General features: G+C 29.0%; 2 protein-coding genes across 3 annotated transcripts in view; both read right to left on the bottom strand.

Annotated features, from left to right (window-relative positions):
- Positions 1-3,471: 3,471 nt before the first annotated feature.
- On the bottom strand, positions 3,472-5,480 carry LOC106693497 (CCR4-NOT transcription complex subunit 6-like). Its single transcript, XM_014441394.2, has 8 exons — positions 5,399-5,480; positions 5,109-5,177; positions 4,712-5,024; positions 4,474-4,625; positions 4,153-4,380; positions 3,892-4,072; positions 3,671-3,810; positions 3,472-3,584 (listed from the first exon to the last, which is right to left on the bottom strand). The coding sequence occupies exons 1-8, from the start codon at positions 5,478-5,480 to the stop codon at positions 3,547-3,549; spliced, it is 1,203 nt and encodes a 400-aa protein (XP_014296880.2). The 3' UTR covers positions 3,472-3,546.
- Positions 5,481-7,221: 1,741 nt separating this feature from the next.
- Positions 7,222-16,251, bottom strand: part of LOC103579506 (uncharacterized) — a 112,106-nt gene continuing 103,076 nt past the window's right edge. Inside the window, exons 1-4 of one of the 2 annotated variants that reach the window (XM_008560925.3) lie at positions 9,836-9,973; positions 9,111-9,389; positions 8,705-8,955; positions 7,225-7,830 (exon numbers count right to left, since the gene is read on the bottom strand). In XM_008560925.3, the coding sequence (XP_008559147.1) occupies positions 7,728-7,830; positions 8,705-8,955; positions 9,111-9,374 (618 nt within the window). In that variant the 5' untranslated portion in view covers positions 9,375-9,389; positions 9,836-9,973 and the 3' untranslated portion in view covers positions 7,225-7,727. Of the gene's footprint in view, positions 7,831-8,704; positions 8,956-9,110; positions 9,390-9,835; positions 9,974-16,251 lie in introns of those variants that run through there. The other variant, XM_053739469.1, reaches the window with a different exon arrangement.

Raw genomic sequence — 16,251 nt, 5'->3', positions numbered from 1 at the left:
TCGCACTTCGAACTCCATTTTTAAACTCATGTATTTCTACAGCTTATCCATTGAGATTTTACCGCTCACTTTCAAATTTTACTCTCACATATCGTTAGATGTCGTTACTTGTTTTAAAATCAAATTTAATCATTTTTTTCAAAATTACATTAAAAAAATTTTTTTTTTAAATTAAAAATTTCCGCGGGAAAATTTAATTTTAAAAATTTTCGCGCGAATTTTTAAATTAAAACAAGAAAAAATTACACGGGAAATTTTATTTTTTAAATAAAAATTTATCAAGTAAATAAAAATTTTTTAAATTTTTGCGGGAATTTTTTTTTTAATCAAAACAAATTTTAATAATTTTCTAATTCAAATTTCGATAAAAATAGATTGTAATTAAATTTAATAATGACAATTATTTATGGTGCATTAAAATTATAACTGTAAATATTTTTACAATAGAAAAAAATAATAAAAAAATGTCGACGACTTCCTGCAATACACTGGCGCCATATAAAATTTTAATTAATATCAACTAATTAATAATATATTTATTTATTTAGTTATTAATAATATTTATAACCCTTATTATTATTATTATTTATCCTCATATTTTTTTTTGACAATAAATATAGAAACGGTAGACTTAAATGCAATAATATATAAAATAAATTCCTGCGAAATGAAATAATATTAATTCAGGCATCATTAAAATTCATCCAGCAGATTGTATATCAATGTTTAGGTTTTATTAAAGAGTAGAAGAGAAGAGAAGAAAGATGGTGATAGTTGGATGTGTAAGAGAAGCGTGAATAATAAAATGAGCAAAGCAACTTTTCTATACGAGACGGCTAATGAATTCTTAGGGACGGAAATAATTTCCAATCGAAGAGAGTTATATCCGAGAAATGTACACCGATAACAGCCGTGTGTTACATATCCACGCACGATATTTAGTACTCGATGATACTTTTATATATATATTTATTTATCTTTTCTTTTTACTGTCATTTCTCTATTTACCATCTTCGTCTTGCCGACGACGACGCCTGCCGATGATGGTAATCCACAATTATAAGCCGATAACGAGCGAATGACTTGGATATCGCGGTGAACTGGTTTTCAATAACGTTAACGTTAACGTATACCTACTTTTTATTTTATTTTCTTTTATACATACGTATATATGTATATATATGTGGATGTATTTTTATTTATATTTTTTTAAATTTCAACCCTGTATTGGTGATATCCTGTGGTTGAAACGCGAGACGCGCGCATTCCACGACGGCCTCCGTGCAAACTTGTGCAAATGCATTATCAACGTGCATTCAATCTTTAAGTAGTAATTTTTTTTATTAATTTCTGACAATGTCAATAGATCTTTAGATCCTGATGATATTATGTCCATTCGCGTTTATATATTTAATCATTGATTAATATTATTATTCATTACTTAGTACGAACTGTAGTATTTCCGATTCGAGGATCGATAAAAAGTTCTAGTTCGGTATTCTTACAAGGGAGACTAAGGTAATAACGATTCACTAATTTAAAAAAAAAAAATTTTCTACGTTAGTGGCCCATTTTACCTCAGAGACGGTGTTTTTAGTTATAAATAAAATAATTCTGTTAACAAACATGAGAATAAATTTTTTTTATTTAAAATTTGTAACTGTTGGTCCTGACCAACTTACCCTAGTTTTTTTGATAATAATTTGTAACTTATCATAAAAAAAACATTTTTTTATTTCAGAAATGATAATTTACTTTGTCCCGGTCTCTGCTAAATTTAAAAATTTTTATGAAATTACCGGATAAAAAAAAACTATTACATTATTTTTCAAATGAATAAAAACTAATGAAGGTCATAAAAATTTATTAACATAATTAAACATTGTTACCCAAATGAATTTTTTGAAGTTCACCAAAAAATTAAAATCTCATAAGTACACCCATAATTATCTTATAAAACCTTCATATCTTCATACGCAAAAAATACCCAGTGAAATATTTAATTTTTTTTACTCGGAAATCATGATGGTAATAACCAACGATACTAATCAACTCATACATTTTGTTATTACAAGTTATAAAAGTAAACTAAGTAACCATGTTATTTGTATATTAATCAGTATTACTCGATATAAGAGTTCTATGGATGATAAATGGAATAAAAATAAATATGGTCGAGTAATTTGTGAATTGTGCGATGATGTAGGAAGGTTACTGCGGTTTACCACGACTATATATACTTATGTACATACTTCATCTACACTAAAATACATGCTCAAACATCTCCAACAACAATGTAACGTGGCAACGTGATCCCGACGTGTGCATCTGCCGTTTATAGCCGAGTTAGCTACTTCCAGTACTGAATTTTCTATCCAACCATGACTATAATATATCAATATATTCTCGCGTTCGAATCACCTAGAAAATGTAAAAAAATCTTTACCTTCCTGCGCAGAAAAATGTATGTGTGAAAACTATATGCAGCAAAAAAAATTTTGTAAAAATTAATATAAAATTGTGTGTTGAAATAAAATTTTGCCCAAATTTTTAATTTGTTTTGACAACATTCATTTATGTAAAAATAATAACACAAAAAAATTTAGTAGATGATAATTTATTGGAAAAAAAGTAGCCTGCAAAAACAGTCCTACGATATTTTTAGATAATACTGATATTTTTGAAGGGAATGTAAAATAATACTGAAATTTGTCATGCATTTATATTTGACAACGAATTACTTTTAAAAGAGTGAATTTATGGAAAAACTATAAGATACCATTTTTGTAGAGCTTTCAATTTTCAACGAATATTTGTATCGAATGATTCGGTACAATTTCTAGTTGATGAGTTATAAAATTGTAAATTTAAAAAAAAACTTCCATGTTCTTTAAATAAGAAATAGAAAATTGCAAACAAGGAGTACTTAATATTAATGGCTTAAATTTTAACATGCGTTTTCTTTTATCCTACTGAAACTTTTGAGGTTGTGTCCTTAAAAAAAAATAGCCGAGTTTTTCGAATAGACTTAAAGATTTATTTAATTATTAATAAATTACATAAAATAAGCATAAATCAATTAAAATTTGGTTTATTAACGTTCTTTTGAATGACAATTTTTTTTTACAAAAATACAATCTTACAAATATCACAGACAAGTTTATAAAATTCTCATATTCTTTAAATTTTTTGAAAAAATGTACAATAAATATTTCAACCTATTCTTAAAACTAAGAATATAAATTAATAATTTTATAAATATTTTTAAAATCTTTACAAAAAGTATGAAAATAAAAAAATTGTACAAAAGTTTTATTGAAATGTAAAGATAATTACTTAAAGTTAAAATCAGTCTTAAATGTAAATAGAAATATGTTTAAAAACTAACTTATTTACATACAGTATTGGTACATTACTAATTTAATATCACAATATGTGCTTTTTTTTGTTTTATACAAAAAATAATTTTTCTATTGTTAATTCTAGTGGTTTTCTATAAACTAAATAATTCTCAATATAAACTAGGTTTTAAAAGTATTTTAACAACTACACTATCTTGAAAGCTGCTATAACAGGAAGGTGATCTAAAAAAAAAAGAAAAAAAAAAACATTATAAATTGATACTCAATTGTTAAAACGGTTAAATTATATTATTAATTAATCAACTTACCCGATGGGATGTACCGATTTGGACAACCCACAATACCATTTTCAATAAACCATTGAACATCCATCATACCATAGAATCCTATTGGTTGAATATTCGATGGTCTATAAAAAATGAAATCTATGACGGCCTTGAAATAATATCTGGAAAAAATAAACAATTACTTTACTATTCTCTATAATTGACATTGTTTTAGTCATAATTTTAATGTAATTTTTACTTACGTATAGTTCGTAAACAGCATGTCCATTTCATTGCAGGCCGATAAAAGATTCAGATTACTCTGTATTGTGTCGGTAGATTTCGGATTTCCAAAAATCTTACTAACAGCATCTCTATAATTCAGATTTCGGAAATCCGGATGATCTGCAGCTAGTTGGCCCGTTACTAAAAACTCATATACACCTTAAAAAAAAAAAAAATTTATTAATTTTATTTATATAAATTAAGTATGAATTTCGAGTTACTTCTGTGATTCGACTTACCAGAATCCGTTTTCGAGTTGAAATCACCACAGACTATCAACTTAATATCGGAAGAAGCGATGTTATCTTTGCCTGATAAGATACACGCTTTTTCTAACATCTTGTTAATTTCTGAGGTGAGCAGAAATGTCTGCAATAATTTAACATCACAGAAAGCAGGATTCCAATGTAAATGGGTAGTTGTGATCAACACCAGCTGCTCCACATCCCATGAATTTTCTGGAAGACCTATAAAAAAAAATTGAATTTGTTAAAATATAGTGATTAAAGCAGACTAATTTAATGAAAATTATAAAAATTAAAAAGTGTGCAGAAACATACCGTCGTTCCATGCTGCTGCGGTTGTTTTCAGCAGCCCAAATAACCCAATGTTGTCACGAAGCGCAACTCTATTAAGCATGTCATCACAACCTGCATGGTTTTCCATAGCTAATAGATTGAACTCAATGAGTTCATGGGCTATCAGCGTGAATCTGAAAAAAACAATAAATAAAAACTTAATAATTTTTACTAGTAAACTTAACAGTATTTTGGTGAAATACATGAAAGTAATACTTACTTTTCGGTCTTCCAGAATATCGCGCACCCGTCCACGAGCCTCTGTTTTGCAGATGACATGGTTTTTGCCCGAGATTTGGGGGCAAAAACGCCACTGTACCCCAGAGTCTCTAAGGCGGGTAATAAGTATTCATGGAATACTTTATTTTCCACCTCCTGGAGACAGAGCACATCGCAGTTATAGTATTCTATTTCGTTGATGATACTCTGCCCACGGGTTTCCCAGTTCAAGCAATCCTCGAGACAATAAGGGTATCTTTGCGGGGATGCGTACGAACTACTGAGCGTATTGTAGCTCATCACCGAAAAAATGCCTATAACAAATGGATAAATTATCAATATGGTTATGATATTTTTGTTAGAAAATTATCACAACTATTTTATTTTTATTCACTTACAATATGGTCCCGGTTTCATTTCAATGTCACAAGAAATCCATGGTCTGTCAGGAGGTGGAGGAGTGTAGTCTAAAATTGGAAAAATTCATAAAATTTTATCATCTATTAGCAATAATAATAAATATTTGAATCCACGACAAAATTTTTTCATGTCATTCCATAAAATTTTATGTGAAAATTTATGAATGTCATTTTTGATGTCATAAAATTCTATAAAATTTTTTGGAGTAAAATGAAAAAATTTCTTTCTGGAAATATTAATTTCAAATCGGTAGAGTAAAAATATATACCTGAATGTTCCAATTGTACCTTGCACAACATTGATTTTGTTGGGTCTTCAATCGTTCGTTCCACTGTCTTCGTTGAATACATTTTGTTATAAAATTTTATTTTTCACCACGCGTGTTCACTTGTGTCACAAAATAAAATGCAAAAACTGAAGCTATTAGAAATATATAAAGGGACTCTATCCCCACTTCTCAAGTAAATACTCATTAGAGCAGGTAAATGGTGTCGTTTTTGGGTAATTATAAGATATAATGTCTAATATTTTTCTGTAGACATCACATTTTATCTAAAAACCCAGGTACTCTTGATTATATAATTACTTATTCATAAAAGTATTTGTAAAAGGTTTAATAGTCTTACTAATGAGAATGTCATTTGTTGGTGTTATATTACCCGCATCTCACAAATTTAAGTTAAGCACTTTGGGAAATACCTACCTGAAGTATTGCATGATGAGTGGAGATTTAAATTAAACCATTTAAAAGTAATTAGTTTTAATAACATTGAGAAAATATTGATAATTTTTTGGTATAACTATTAGTATACATGAGAAAATAACAAAGACCGAGTTAGATTCTTAACATTTAATTATAATAACGGTATCTAAAGAATTAAAGAACTTTATACATGACTTTAAAATAATACTGTAAGGGCGCGAAAACAGCTTTAGTGATTTAAATTATTTAAAAAGATTACGTAACAAGTAAAAATATTGAAAAACTTAATAATATTTTCAAAAAAGAAATCATGGCCGTTATTTTTACGGATAAATTAATATAAGGAAAATTTCAGTTCCATATTAGATTTCAAGATTTCACAAAACTTTGAGTTTGAAGTTTATATTAAACGGTATCATTTACAGCTCAGCATTCTGTTTAAAATAATTTTTAATTAATTTTGAACGCATTTATTTATGTAGGATTCAAAGTCATATGTACAAAATAATAATTAAAAATTTTTTAAAATTATTATTTAATTAGTGACTAATATTATTATTTATAATTCTTAGTGTTATTGCTATCGTATTTATTTGAAAAAAATTTTGGGACACTCAAAACTTTGCAAAGAAGAGTTAAAAATGACGATTAAGATCGATTTTGGAAAAAAAAAAAAAAAAACATTTTTTACTAAATTTTTGGGGCCGTCCGTTTTGCACACCCGGTCTGGCCTTGTCCACCTTTCCTCTATTTTTATATATGTTTATGCGAAAAAAGAATACGACACATATGTGTACATAGATTTTCCGCATATGTATATATGTATACATATACACATATATATATTTTTGTGCGAGTTACTTAGTGCTTGGAATATTATATTATTGTATCTTCTCGTTGTATTTAATTTTTTTATTGTCCCGGTATATTAAGTAACAGTTTTGCTTGCTTGCTTACTCGCTCAAGTTATTTATTTTTATCATTTATTTCTTCTTCTTCATCTTAATCTTTTTACGCCTGATGATCGAGACTCGGACTGGTCACGGCGTCAGTAAATTGACCGATAATGTTACCTGGCACTGATTACTGGATAGTAATGATGGATGCACAGAGTCGTCCGAGACTTTTCTCTCTTCTTCTTCTTTATCTTCATCTCCTTCTTCTTCTCTCTAAGAGCATCAGGACTTGGCATCTTACCATCTACACAAGACTAGGTCTAAGCCCGCTACAGGGGCTGTCCTCTGAGTCTTCAAGCCCAAGGTCGCTAACCTTATTCTTCTTCTTATACTTCTTAGCGTCAGACCCGCGGGTACTCTTTGGCGCCATTTACTCCTTCATTTTCACTGGCTGAGGAAACTAGCATACCTATATAGCTGATAAATAAACCCTTTCAGCGATAAATCGTCACACTTATTCAAGAATTTAACGCCTATACTCAGGAAATTGAGTCTATGAATCAATCCACACTATCATCAGATCCTAACATTTTTATTCTTTTATTTTCTTTTTACATCATACCCACATTTACATGTAACATTACAATTATCTAAATATTAATACATTTACTTGAGTGTTAACTTCAAGTCATTTATTGAGTATCATTATCATTATTATTTTATGCATTACATTTATTAATTACTTTCTATTATATGATTTTTATCTTTATCTTCATCCATTGCTACTGTAATTAAATCATTGGAAGTTGATCGAATTGCGGTAGAAAAATTTCAAACATTAATTGCATGATTAAGTATTTAAATTCAGTAAAAAAATAACACACTTTATTTGTAGATAAACCGATGATATCATAAATCGATTTTAGAATACTGTATTTAGCAATGAAATTATGGATATTATAATTAAATATTGTAGTTATATATATGTAAATATGTCACTAGTTGTAATATTTGAAGACAATAAAAATAAGTGGCACTAGTACGGTATGATGGCCAATGGAAATTGACGATCTCGAAGATGGAAGACTTCCTTCGGAAGATCTAAAAAATTATTAGTTCTAGTTAAGGAAAAATCTGTGAAAATATGCAACACTAGACGGAAAAAAAAAATGTTTTTTTAGTTAAAAATTTTTATTATGTTTAAGAGAAAACGGGGCAAGTTGGCAATGAGGTCAAGGAATCATTGAGATCCTGAAGTTGACAGGCAATTAAAATTTTTTGGATATTTAAAAAAAACAATCAATAACAAAAAAATAATCTATCGTTTTAAAAAAAGTCCAAATATTATTAGACGTCGGCTAACTTTAGTATCATCCAAAATTTTGATTAAAAAAATGATTTATCCAGTGTTCATTATTTGGATTTTTTTTTAATTATCGGGCACTGGAAAAAAATACTTAGGGGTAAAATGACCAATAAGAAATTTTTTTTTTGAGTTTTGTAATTTTCGGTAAAAATTAAAATTAAAGAAAAATCGAGTCAGATTTAGTATAGCAGATTAATTTTCCGGGGGTTGCCATAGTTACTGTGGTCCACATGTGTCATGCATGGGTACTATGCGAATGCAGTATAGTATCAGAATTCGGTCATTAATGCAATAATAATATTGGGAAAATAGAAATAGACATGACAAGAAAGGCGACTGTAAAAACTGTGAAAATCTTTAAAATAATTTTTATTATCATTACAATTCAAATAATTTAATTTTGACAACGATCGGTTGATTAGTAGATTTATTTATCAATGGATATCTATCCTAGTGAAAGTATAAAAATTTTAAACACAAAAAAGAAAGTTTTTTTTAAAAGGGGCTCATTATACCCAAAGTTATCTTTCGGCTTTTCCTAATTTAAGACAATATTTCGGGTAAAAAACTTTTTGGAGCAAAAATTCATCACGATATTGTTTCGCTTACTCAAGTTCAATAACTCCACAGCTTACACGTGATCCAGCATTTCCGGTAATGGGTGATAGCTCATGTCCTCCTTTGCCGAGATCATCAACACCTGAATGAACAACAACACCACGTCCAATGATATTGTTTGTTCCAACTAACGAAATCACATTATCAACAATATTTATATTAGCAACACCATCAACGTTAGCTTTAATGTTTCCAAGATCCCCAACATGTCTTACAGTATCTGTTGGTGCTCCATGTACGTGCTAAAATTGTAAGTATAGTAAAAATAATAATAATAATAATAATAATAATAATAATAATAATAATAATAATAATAATAATAATAATAATAATAATAATAATAATAATAATAATAATAATTATGATAATAATAATAATAATAATAATAAAAAATTACATTTGTAGGATTAAAGTGTCCACCAGTGCTAAGACACTTATTAGAAAGATCACCTTTCTCATGAATATGAAACCCGTGATTTCCCGGAGTGAGTCCAGTAATTGTTCCAGTTACAGTTACGGGCCCACCAGAATCACTTTGAAATAATCTAATATTTCCAGTGACAGGGTTGATGTTGTCATGGGGTAAAAGCTCCACAGTTGCAATAATATCTTTACCAACTGCGACAGCGGCAAATGCCAGCAATAAAACGATTGATCTCATTTTTTTGATTTTTCGCTGAAAAAAAAAAAAAAAATAAATAAATAATAAAACTGACATGATCGTGCGATTTTCAAAAATTATCAGTAAATAATTACGTAGACAACGAAATAAGAATTTACGACATTATAAGCTTCGAAACTGACGTTCCTCAATTATTTTATACTTAATACCAACAACAATTAATACCCGAAATATTTTTGTTTTTTTATATTGTATAATTAATAAGACATATTTTTTATCTGCAAGTTCACGATTAACAAGACCAAAATTTGATAAAAATATAATAAATATCTCTTATCTCTTCCAATGATTATGCGGCGTAATTACTGATATGAATTACAATAATTTTAAAAAACCGAGTTTACTTAACACTGTTGGTATGATGATTTCTAATAGATACCATTTAATAATTATTATATGATAAATTCTACCAGATGCACTGATCAAAATGTGTAACTTACACTTTAGTATTTTTTTCAAACTTTTCAAATTTTTGTTTCTTCCTTCAATTAGATGCCGACGCGTGTTCACGAAACCTCTGGATCTCGTCTAATAAGTGTCTAGATATCAGTCGATAGTTTATATATAACAAGCTTGGGATCAAAGAGGAAAAGATATAAATGTATGTATATACATATACGCACATATATCTTATCTTTGTGGTCGAGATAATGAAAAAATTTGTACGACCGCGATATCTGTGAAAATGTAGATTACTTACTTTTTATTTACAGGATCCTTTGATTCTTAAAGGAAACTCAAGAAAAAATAATACATAATATCTTCTATATTAAGTTTCTGGGGCAAAATAAGACGCAATTTTAAGAATAAAAAAAAAGGTTTTTTAAAGACTCGGAAAAAAAAATCAAGAAAAAACAAAATTATAAATATTAAAAAAACATATTTTATCTATGCTCATGTGATTATTTTACACGCATAGGTCATTAAAAAAAAAAAAATCGACAAATAAAAAAAAGTAAAATATTATTTTATGCGCATTAGATTCCATTATTTAGTATACATATTAATCTCCAATTAACATGAAAGTCCGCGTCTACGCGCGTTTGTGTGTGCGCATATATACGAATGTGTGTAAATTAATTTTTGTTGTGCGATAACTTTGGAACGAATAAACCGATTTGGACGTTTTTGGCGGCAATCAAAAGAGATCATCGAGACTCAAATCTGGATAGATATCGAAATAATTAATAAATTTTTTTTTCTTAGGTTTTTTTTCTATCATTCATAAACTACTTGTTCGATTCGCCTCAACATACATCGAGTTCTAAATCTTGATGAGCCCTTCTGATTGCCAAAAACGTCTGAATCGGTAGATTCATTTCAAAGATAACGTATTACAAAAACTAATTTTTTTTAGGTTGAACAACAAAATAAACTTTTTTTGACTTCGAAGAGCTCAAAAATTTGAAAATAATGTTTTTAAGCTGTCTGAGCTGGAAAACAACAGGAAGTTTTAGGGTTGGCTCTGTGAGCCAACCAATTTTCAGATTGTTTTCTGTAAAAATTGTAAAAACGCATCAATCAGTTAAAGTGCGTAACTAATGGTGCTGATCAGGTTTAGGGTCTTTTACCTTATATGTAGATTTATCAATTAAATTTCATAATCTCCCATAAACATTGTGACAGAATATTTAGTTCTGTAAACAGTTCTGTTGATACGCACCCGGAAGTTAAATACTATGGGTTAATAAGCGACCTGATGTTAGCTAAAATATTGTTTTTATTGCCGTAGTACACAGTAATAATAGTAATGTATAGTTTAAGCATACATCCAAGTTATAGAGGTACTGTCCAATTTAAACGCCAGTCACTTTATAAGACATACATCGGGAAACAGAGATGAGAGTTACAGCCGTTATTTGATATACCAGTAACCGGCTTCTGTTTTTCGGCAGTAATATTCTATAACCGACACTTCTGGCAGGTGTAATTTTTTTTTACACATCTCTTCAGCAGACTCGAAAATAAAACAGTGGACTTCTCTACTTGTATTGCACACAGCAGGAGACCCCCCGGAAGCTCGCAGCCGATCAAAAGATTCGATTAATATAAAATAATATATAAGTGTGTTAAATTAACGCATTTCTAATATTATAATGTATATCCCTTTAGAATAAATTTTTTTTTTTGAGTTTAAGTTGTAGCTGTGTATTAGATAAAATGATCAGTATTAATCGTTAAATCCGATCTTTGGACTCTCTTAACTCTTTTATTATAAAAGAGCGTATGGAGAGTCAGCAAGAGGTCCGAGCTTGTTTCTCACGTGGGGTTTTACCGTAAGACCTCACTAATGGTCACACATGCACTACATGTTGCTGTTACTTTGCTGATGTTGTTGTTGTTGTTGTTGATGCTGATGTTGCTTACTGTTGCTGCTGCTGAGTCAGAGAATCCTTATATATATATATATATATATATATATATATATATATACATATATATGGATGTAGAAGTGAAGGTGAAGGAGAAACCGTTCATGAGGGTACGCAAAATACGAAAAATAAAGTAAACGGGTATGAAAGGCGTAAAAATAAAATTGAAAAAAAATATATATGTATATATATATAAGATTAAAATAAAATGAAAGAAGATTGTTGGACGCGTGCAACGGTTCCCTTGGCGTGCGTCGATAATTCTCAAGGACCTTTTGGGACCTCGAGAAATATGTTGCATGTACATGTATATTGTATAAGTATTTGTAAATATATATATAGATATATATGAAACGGATAAGATGATGATGCTAAGGTGAAAGAATAAGAATAAGGAAAGATTAAAAAATATAAAAAATAAGGGAGATTATTATCTGTAAGGTGTGAACCAGTTATTGACTTTACTCTTCGTCAATCTTGAGCTAATTTTTATTTTTTTTTAATTATATATTTTATGAAATATGTATTATCTAAGATTGGGTATCACGGTAAATATTATTTTTTGAATGTTATTTATGAATTATGGATTTATTGATTTATGGATTATGAGAAGGTGAAGATTTATGGGTTATGAGAATTAATATGAGTTGGAATTGTTACAATAATAGAAAAATTTATGACGTTTATATAACGCAGTACTGAGGAATAATTGCAATTTTTTTTTGAATTGTGTTTAGAAAAAAAATTGCACAGTAATTTGATTCTGCGAATTAGGAATTTTTAGATTTTTGGCGCCCAATCGTACAATTAAATTTTTGTTTTTCTCGATACAGAGATTCTCATTGGTGACTTCGGTAATAAAAGTAAACGTTGGATGGCTTGATAATTTTTGAGAGCATGCAACACATCTCAAATAAATTTTCTTAATCTTCCGAAGACCCAGATCACATCTGTCACTTAAAAGCGAGATCTAGATAAACATTTGATATTACAACGCAGTAAATTCTAATAGACTATTTGAATAAATTCTTACAAGCGGGAGTGAAAAAAACGTAGCAGAGTTTCTCACATGACAATGCATAATTTCCATGGTATTTCTTACCTCAAGATATCTACTACAAACTATACGAGTGATTGTTCCCTCTGGATCGTTAATTGCGGTACTTAATGGTATTTACGATCGTAGTTCTTCATAAAAGCTATAATATATATAAACATATAAAGCTATAGAACAAGCAAACATTGTATGTCTACATGCATTACCAGCAACGACAAAAAAGTAAAAGCATCCTTTTTCAAGAGACCAAGAGAATCTTACTATCATATTCACACTTGGCAAGTTTATGAACGAGAATTTCTAATATTATCCTATACTGTACTATACTCATACTTATATGACTTCAACCATTTTATTGCTTTATACTTCACGACACCATTTTATGCATATATACTAGGGTCATTCATTTTGAACGGACATGTTTTTTTCACTCTTGCATTGAAATATTGATGTATATATATTAGGGTGATTCAAAATATAACAAACTTTTTTTTTCTTCTCGGAAACAGGTTCAGAAGTTTCATTTAGATATAAAAAGGCGCCTGTGAAAATTAAAGCTCTTAATATTAACATTAAGAGGTTCCGCACTGAACTTTTCTATTTTCCATAAGAATAACATGGAAAAATTTTTTTTTGCATGTTCTGATTTTTATAACTAGCTAACGATGAATCATAGAAAAGGTCCTATTTTATAGAAAATCAGAAGCCGCAAAAAAAATTTTTTCCATATTGTTCTTATGGAAAATAGAAAAGTGCAATGCGGAACCTCTTAATGATAATATCAAGAGCTCTAATTTTTACAGGCGTCTTTTTATGTCTAAATGAAACTCTTGAACCTGTTTCCAAGAAGAAAACGAAAGTGTGTTATTTTTTGAATCACCCTAATATATATTAAGAAAAAAATTCCCTAAAATTTTTAGTCTTTAATCATACCTCTAGGGGAAAGTTGTGCAAAATGGGTCCCCAGGGGCAAAATGGGCTTACATTTATACAGTTGAAGATTTTGTGTTTTTGTGTATAAAAATTCAATGGTGCAATATTTAGTGTCAATTATTTGACACTATACAGTGTATTTTTTAACTAAAGTTGAATGTGTTATCTAATTTGAACAAGTTTCAAACCTGTATCATTGTTTGATATGTGTTTTAAATTAACACAAAAAATTGAGTGAACCATTTGAGATGTGATTTGTGTTAAATGTCACACAAATTTTTCAGCTGTGTACATGCATTGAAAAGAAAATGGTTTAAGTCTAAGCTATCCTGGTGTTAACCCGAGTCAAAAAACGAATTCTAGTTTAGTCTTCAAGAGCCTCAATTCTTTTGGCGTTTTATTTGGCGCCCAGAAACTCTACTTTAGTACTCAAAATAACTATGATATCTAATTACGAATAATTTTTTAATTTCAAATTATAACTAAGACGCCAAAATCCTCAACGAATGAAAAGTCATATTTCGGACTTTGAAAAATTTCAGATAGAAAAGGGAGGGGAGAGAATACGTCGAATAAGACTTTTGAGGTTCAAATGTGGATAAAATAATTCCTGTATGTTTTGAGTACTTTGAGGCTCTAATCCAGATTATGCTACTCAAGTTTAGTCTTCGAAGTGGTAAAATGGTCATAACTACTACTTTTAGGACTAAACTACGATAACTTTCGATACTGTTGTCAATCTTAAAATTATAAATCGATCCTCAAAAACCTCATTGAGAACTTTAAGTCTTAAATCCGGATTTGTTTTTTGACTCGGGAAGATAATCGATGCTAAATTTAACCCCAAAAACGGGGTTTTGTAAAAAATACAAGCTGAGTAAAATTAAACCCGAAAATATTTAAAATATTATAATACGACAGTTAAATTTATAATAATTTTCTTTCTAAAAAATTATTATCGGGGAAAGTGTTAAGTTTTTCCGGTCAAAGGCGTGGCAATAAGTCTGATAGAAGTAATCACACGTAGTTTGTTACTGTATAATTAAATATCACATATACTCATATATGTATAATATTATAGGAGTTAACGATTACGCGGCGTCTCCAGAAATTGCATCGTGCCACTGTGGCGCCATGGTATCAATTAACAACACCCTGGAGCCACTTATTCACATAAGCGCACTTGTACTACTGTTGCAAGAATATAACAAGAATTAATAGTATACTATATACACACACACATATATATACATATATATTTAAAAAATGATCACGTGCTTACACACGATTCCTGAATCCGGGGAATTTATTCCCAGGTATCCGTGATATTCGAAGAATTGCAATTAACTCAATCGAGATGTTAGAAGCTTGTCGTTTTGTTGTTTAGATTTTATTTTTTCTTTTTAAATATTTTTATCTTGTTTATTATTAAACTTTTTTTACTTTTCTACAGCTGATAGAAGTGCGTGTGTGTTTATAATGCTATTTATGGATGTTACATACATGGAACTGGGAGCCTCGTTTGAACACCGGAAGTAGTAATTAAGAGGTAGTCAAGTGTGGATAAATACCGAGGTGGATTCTGGATCAGTGAAAGAGATAGATATACTTCTTCAATGTCACATTTAATATCAAATGTTATATTTATTTTTAATGTTAAATATATACTTTTATTCTTGATCGAGATGTCTCTTGATGATGTGACCGTGGGCTCTCTTACTGGGATGTCACTCCCGAATCAAGACAGTCAAGCGCATGAAATCCTCACCGACCGAACGATCATTATAATTAACGACCATGCGAATTATTCCCGTCTCACTTATCATGTCACTCAAATGTGGATATATTTTGTTATTAATATATATCTATATATAGGCATTCTTAAGGATATTTATAGCATGTAGATAAAAATCAAACTTTTTTGAATATTTTTTTTTTATTTTGAGGAAAGTGGAAATTAATTTAATTTATGACATTTTTTTTATGCAATGCAAATTATCGGTAAGTGAGTATTTGATAGGGGAGGGGCAAAACGGACGGAAGATTTTTTTTTTATTTGAAAACAAGGATTTTTAATTTTAATTTAGCGAAGTTATCAGGTTTTTTTTGTAGTTAGTTAATAAATAATTTAAAATTCAAAAATTCCCGCCAATTTTTAAATTTCAAGATATCGAAGAAAAAAGTCTTTTTTTTTTTTCAAATTTTGGTTTTTTTTTACACTGAAATTTTCTGTTTTCCTTTTGACTTCACCCTAATATACAAGAGGTAGATTTTCGAAAAAATTTTTTTCAAAATCTTCGGATTAAAATTTTGTGGAATTGACCTCATTTTTGTCCAAATGGTCAATTTTTATAAATTTATATTTTAAGCGAAGTTATCAGGTCTTTTCTGTGGTTAGTTAATAAATAATTTAAAATTCAAAAATTCCCGCCAATTTTTAAATTTCAAGATATCGAAGAAAAAAGTCTTTTTTTTTTTTTTTTCAAATTTTGTT

The sequence above is a fragment of the Microplitis demolitor genome, chromosome 5, assembly GCF_026212275.2.
Source record: "Microplitis demolitor isolate Queensland-Clemson2020A chromosome 5, iyMicDemo2.1a, whole genome shotgun sequence".
In the NCBI taxonomy this organism is placed as follows: Eukaryota; Metazoa; Arthropoda; class Insecta; order Hymenoptera; family Braconidae; genus Microplitis; species Microplitis demolitor.
This window is presented reverse-complemented; position numbering and strand designations above follow the sequence as displayed.